The 6000-nt window shown below is 35.6% G+C and overlaps 1 protein-coding gene across 1 annotated transcript; it reads right to left on the bottom strand.

The window, feature by feature from the left end:
- Positions 1-712: 712 nt before the first annotated feature.
- Positions 713-4785, bottom strand: LOC133869296 (cellulose synthase-like protein E6). Its single transcript, XM_062306250.1, has 8 exons — positions 4458-4785; positions 4047-4368; positions 2944-3084; positions 2709-2840; positions 2382-2594; positions 2061-2285; positions 1613-1957; positions 713-1447 (listed from the first exon to the last, which is right to left on the bottom strand). The coding sequence occupies exons 1-8, from the start codon at positions 4748-4750 to the stop codon at positions 902-904; spliced, it is 2217 nt and encodes a 738-aa protein (XP_062162234.1). The 5' UTR covers positions 4751-4785; the 3' UTR covers positions 713-901.
- Between the last annotated feature and the right edge of the window lie 1215 nt (positions 4786-6000).

The following is a 6000-nucleotide window of genomic DNA, read 5'->3' as shown; positions in this document are numbered from 1 at the left end:
AGTTTGTAACGAATGGTTGTGAACGAGCCACATCAACAACATAAGAAAGAGCTACAAAAAAAAAAAAAAACACACTCAACTTACCACCCTTAATCTTTCATCATTTTTGCAATCATACCCTTAAACTTTAAAAATTGTTGATTTAGTGTATCAATCTTTCAATTTTTTTTCAATGTCAACCCTTTGTTAATTAGGAATTTTGACACCTATCCATTAAGATTTAACAGAAAATACAAATGGAGGGTTGAAATTGAAGAAAATCAAAAGATTAATAGACTAAATTGACACTTTTTAAAATTTAAGTGTATGATTGCAAGATTGATGAAAAATCACGGGGGATAATTAAGTGAAGTTTTCCAAAAAAAAAAAAAAAAGAATAAAAGTGCCCTTCAATCACAGTTGTTTTGGGAGCCGGGTGATCGATTACCCCTCAAGGTGATGAGGTGACTGGACCACCCCAAAATATGATTTTGGGTGGTTGACTATCTCAAACCTTAAAAGTGGTTTGGCCGCTCCTAAAAACTTGTTTTGAGGGAGCTAGTGACCATTAATTCCAACCTGTTTTGAAGGCGAGGATGGCCAAACCATTCCCATATAGCACTGGCCATGGGTACTCGCCCAAATGGTTTTGGGTAATATAGGCTAGGCATGTTGGCATCACATATTCTCCAAAAGAGAAAAGTGAGGATGTCTAGCTTGTTACAAAACCAGATGGCAATTTGTAAGAGATACTTTTGACTTTAAATTTTATTTCGTCCGCATCATATTTTCGAAAAGCATTCATCTGAACTGTGGCGATCATTACATTTTCCCTTGAAAGTATCAGTAACTCCGAAATCTTGGTAACTACAAGTGGTCCCTTCAAAGTATTTCTAGAGTTAACTTGGCACTGATATGTCATTTAATACAGGGCCAATGCACAAGCCAATAGAGCAAACATAATTGACAGTTGTGTTAATGAGGTAGGCATGCGACCGTTGTCTTGCCTGAGGAAGAGACCTTGGTAAACAGGCAGATTGATCATAACCAATAAGCCACATAGAATAATCTGCAATGTAAATGGGTCTGAAAGCAAAGTTCGAACATCCATAATCACCCTCTTCATTCCTCCAACGAAACAGAACGCATTTAGCAATGCAAGTGTTGCTATAATGGTAAACATTGGGGAAGTAGAGCCGAACTCCATGGCCTCTTGCTCGTATCTCTGCGACACATCATCGTCAGCCACCTTTGCTGTGATGACAAAGGCCGACTCTGTAAACCCCAGTAGTTTTAGGATGTTGTCAAGGAAGGCAAAGAAATAGGAACTAGTTCTTTTAAACAGCCACATCCTCTGATCATTCCACCAGCCTTGGAATGTGCCCCCACACCAAATAAATTCTCCAAGACTGTATGCACGGTGGACACAGATGACAAATGGAAATGGAAGGACCCATGGATTTGAAATCTGTTAGAGCAAGATGATTCTATTCTTAGAAGATAATTTAGCAAGTATCTAGCAACAATAGTAGCCTAGTTCCGTTCTGTTCAAACAACCATCATTTACTCTAAAAGTTTAACCGAATAAGAAAGTGTACGTAAATTTAATCATCTATTTAATTATAACACATACCTCCGGAAACAAGGAGATGCCCCTAAGCAGGCATAGGGATGGCACAGCAACATAGTACAGCGTACCCAAGCAGTTTGCAGCCCATAGCAAATAGGGAGAGTATGAAAGTTGAAGTTTTAGGGGCATCTTTTTATACCCATACACAAAGGGACAGTTTGAGACAAATATCTGCAAATCACCTTCAGTCCATCTTTTATGCTGCACAAGTGACTGCAGTAGTGTTGTGGGAGCAACTCCAAGGAAGGCCTTCCTTTCCGGGTTTAAATATACGGATTTCCAACCTCGACAATGTATAGATAACCCTGTTAGGATATCTTCCACTGGACAACCATACTTCAAACCCACCTGCATGCAAATCAGCATATATATATATATATATATAAATATGAGGTTCATATATATATATATGAAGCTAACACGAGAGAGAGAGAGAGAGAGAGAGAGAGACCTCCTTCCCCCACTGAGTGTTGTTTTCATAGGTACAACTTGCAAGCTCTTTGCATTTTTCTTCAAGTACACTCGCACTCTCATCTACCTTTCTATCATTCCACATCTTCCAATCTGCCTTATATTCCTTGCTGTACTTCTGCCCACAAAGAGCGTCTCTTCTGTGAAAGCACCCGCTACCAATATAGCAAGGCCCTCCATTCCCATCAAATCCTAGAAAATCCACCTTCATCCACGAACAGGCATATACCAAAGATAGAAACTCCGTTAAAATCTTCTCAAGTCAGGGACATGTTACTTAATTAGATCACTGTATTCTCACCTCGTTTATTACGTTCAAGGAACTACTGTAAAGATCATTCCTTGTGAGGTTCTCGAAGGTCTGCGGAAATTGTACGAAGGCAATTTCACGACCTTTTTCTTCATCCATAAAAAAGCACAAAGCATCTCTCACTGCGACTGAATTGTTTGAGTACATGTCGCAGTCCACATTAAGAATTATTGGACCATTGTTTATCCGCGATGACACCCTTATCTATTTGTTTGATTATGACCATAAAATATTAAACAAAAACTATTAACACGTGAATTTATTGGCTATGTTGCATGTGGACATATATGATGTATCGTGCATTCATGTATGGCTTACTAGTGCATTCATGGCTCCTGCTTTGAAATTATGGTTGTAATGGGGTCTCTTTTCACGTGCCAAGTATACCAGAGTTGGCAAAGGTTGTCCTTCAATGTCCACGGCCTTTGGGTCTTTCCGATCAGTAAGTATCTATGAATTAGTTACAACTCTAGCATATAAGTAAGCAGAAAATTAAGTAAATTTTGAAGTCGTAAATATAAATTCCATGAAACAGTGACAACGTAGTAAATACTTGAAGAATGGTTTGATGATCATGTCGGCTTGCAACCGAATTCCACTCACTGAATCCCTCGTGTTCTCTGCGTATTTCTTCTGAAACTCGACCTAATTTTGTGGTGGTTTCAATCCGTTTCTTCATGTCTTCATATGATTTCTGTAATAGGAAACATAATTTTATTAATTTTCTACGTACCCTATGTGAAATTTAAGGTAAAAGAAAGGAAAATATTCATGGAATCCAATAACCAGGCTGGCCTCATAAATTTTGAGGCTTAAGGTGATAAGTTTAAGTGAGGTTATTTTCTTATATTTAAATATTAATTAAATTTATTTTAATATTTATATTTATTTTATTTTATATGTGACTTATAGCACTTTTTTTTATTTGTAAAATGTATTTTAATTTTTTTTTTTTAATATATAAATTATTAGATATGGAATGATTTATCATTTGATTCAAAGACATGAAATAATAAGATTTAAAGAAGAATAAAGAGAAATATGAAAATAAGTTATATAAAGATTGATTTATAATAGAATATAATGCGGAAAAAATTATTGGATATTGAAGTTTCACCGATGATGTAATTCTATTTATTATATATGCACAACGCAAACATTGATAATTTATGCAATTTGAAGACTTTTTATATGTTTTAAATCTTCAATTCAAAGAATGGTAGAAAAAAAAAAAAAAAAGTTATGCGCGGATTAATTTCATGAATGTAAAAATAGAGTTTTTAAAAAAAGTAAATAAGTAGGACTTTCGAAGAATTTATGAATGTTTTTTTTCCTGAATGTGAATAATGAGACTTTTAATTTGTAATTACTTTTACCATAATTGAGGGCCTTAATTAAAAATTACTTATTAAATTTTTACCTTATTAGCTAGAGTCTTAAAATTTGTTTTAGAAATAACTTTTATTGTAGTGTTATTAAGTGGTAGCTTTAATTAAAGAGTATTTTATTAACTTTTTTCTATATTAGAGTTTTAAAATATATATATATTTTTTTTAGCTTTAATGTTTTTCTAAAGCAAATATACCTATATTTATTATATAATTATTAGTTGGGGCCTTAGGCTATCGAGCCACCCATGCCAAGAACGACATGTACCTTGATGGAGGACCACTCGTTCGCCCTGGCAGGATCCCCAAGTGGCTCAGTGGCTGTGCGGAAATAAGCCTCCGGCGATCTTGGTTCCACTTTGAACTTTTTGCAAAACGGAAGCCAAATCTTTGAGAAGCGCGAGGCCTCTATCATAGCGTAAAACGTCAAATCTGAACCGCCGTCATCTGATAGATAAACGCTTAGCTTTTCAGGGGGATAGTCATAAGCCATGACTGAGAGAACCGTATTAATCACCATAGCTGGCGGTTCTATCATGGGGTCAGCGGTGCACACGAATATGTCTATGCCCGGCAGAGCCTTTTCGTGTCTGCATGTTTATTGTACAATTAACTACATTAATTTAGCAAGTAAAGACGCAAAACACACACTAGATATCTCAGAGAGAGAGAGAGAGACCTGAGAGAGAGGCGGTCTTTGAAAGTGTAACGATAGATGGGATTCCATCGGACAACCGTAGTGAGAAACCAATAAAAAGAAAACCAAAGCTCCGAGAGAAACAATCCGATCCAAGCCCATCTTCCTGCTTCTTCTTTTGCTGGTATATAGCTCAGTCTATATTCAAAAATGAAGCATATACCCACGAAGATCGAAAGTGCATAAAGTTGGAAAGGAATACGTGCCTTGGCCGACTTCGTCACAAAAAGAGGAAGATGATCATTACTTTCCATCTCTCTCTCTCTTTCTCGCATGCTGCTTAAAATTGAGAAAGTTTAATAGGGTATATATATATATATAATACCACCAAAAAGAATTGAAAACGAAAAGCTAGCAAGCCTAGCATATATACTATAGTAGGAGCCAATTAAGCAGAAGTTGGTTTATAGTAGGACAAAAGACCAATCACAGCGATTTCAAACTTTGCCGACAACATATTAATTGAGGAGTAATGGTAGAGCAGTGATACATGGGGAGGGGTCCAATCGCAACCTGTTTTATTTTTAAATAAAAAAAATTAAAATTTGTTCTTTAATGTCACGACAAAAGATAAATTTATATTTTTTTGATTTAAAAAATTAAAAGAGAGTGATAGGAGATGGTTGATTATCTCCCGCTTATCATTTTTCGTAATGGTATATGCGTAGCTAGAAACCATCCACTATTTTACTTTCTTTTTTTTTTTTAACATATCTTATCTTGTTTTGTTGAAATAACAAATTAACAATGTCAAGTGGTTTTTGTTAAAAAAAAATAAAAATTAAAGACTAATTATTTAGTACTGACGAGATAATACTGAAATAAATTAAACTTTTCATACTCATATTATATTGGATGACGTGACTCATTTTAATGGATTTTTTTTGTCTTTTTTTCTTTAATATAAAAAATCACTTAAAAAACAAGTTATATCAATAATATTAAATGAGTATAAATTAAAGTATCATTATTCTTCTAATTTTACCCTATAATTGACTAAAAAAATACCAAAAGACTCGTTTGAAAGTCAAGCCCAATATTATTGGTCCAATTATTAAACAGGTGTAGTAGGTACCACTAATTCGAATCTCACTTCTTCTTAGATGAACATGTAAAAAAAAAAAAAAAATTATAATAACAATTTTTTCAATTGTATATTTCTTTTTTATTGGTTTCTACGGATCTCTCTCTCCCACACAACAAGGGAGTTGCTGTCCTCACTCTCCCTCCTCATTTTCTCCTTCGCATTGGCCCTTTGAATCCTTAATGGACTGCCACCGCCTCTCAGTCCTCCACAACCACAGAACCCTCAAGTCTTCGGGTGGTCTCCTCCTCGTCACTGACACTAACGGTGACCTCATCTGGGTAAAGTGATCGATCTGCTTGCAATAACAACTGTTCTGCCACCACCCATGTCCCTGGATTCATCTTCCTCGCCGTCGCACCACGAAGGAAACAAGGACGTAAACCCCTCACTCGGCCAAATCATCATCTCAATTCAACTTCCACAAGGGCGTAATTAAGG

The sequence above is a fragment of the Alnus glutinosa genome, chromosome 5 (genome assembly GCF_958979055.1).
Source record: "Alnus glutinosa chromosome 5, dhAlnGlut1.1, whole genome shotgun sequence".
NCBI classification, from domain to species: Eukaryota; Viridiplantae; Streptophyta; class Magnoliopsida; order Fagales; family Betulaceae; genus Alnus; species Alnus glutinosa.
The sequence above is the reverse complement of the archived record's forward strand: the minus strand, read 5'-3'. Positions and strand labels throughout refer to the sequence as shown.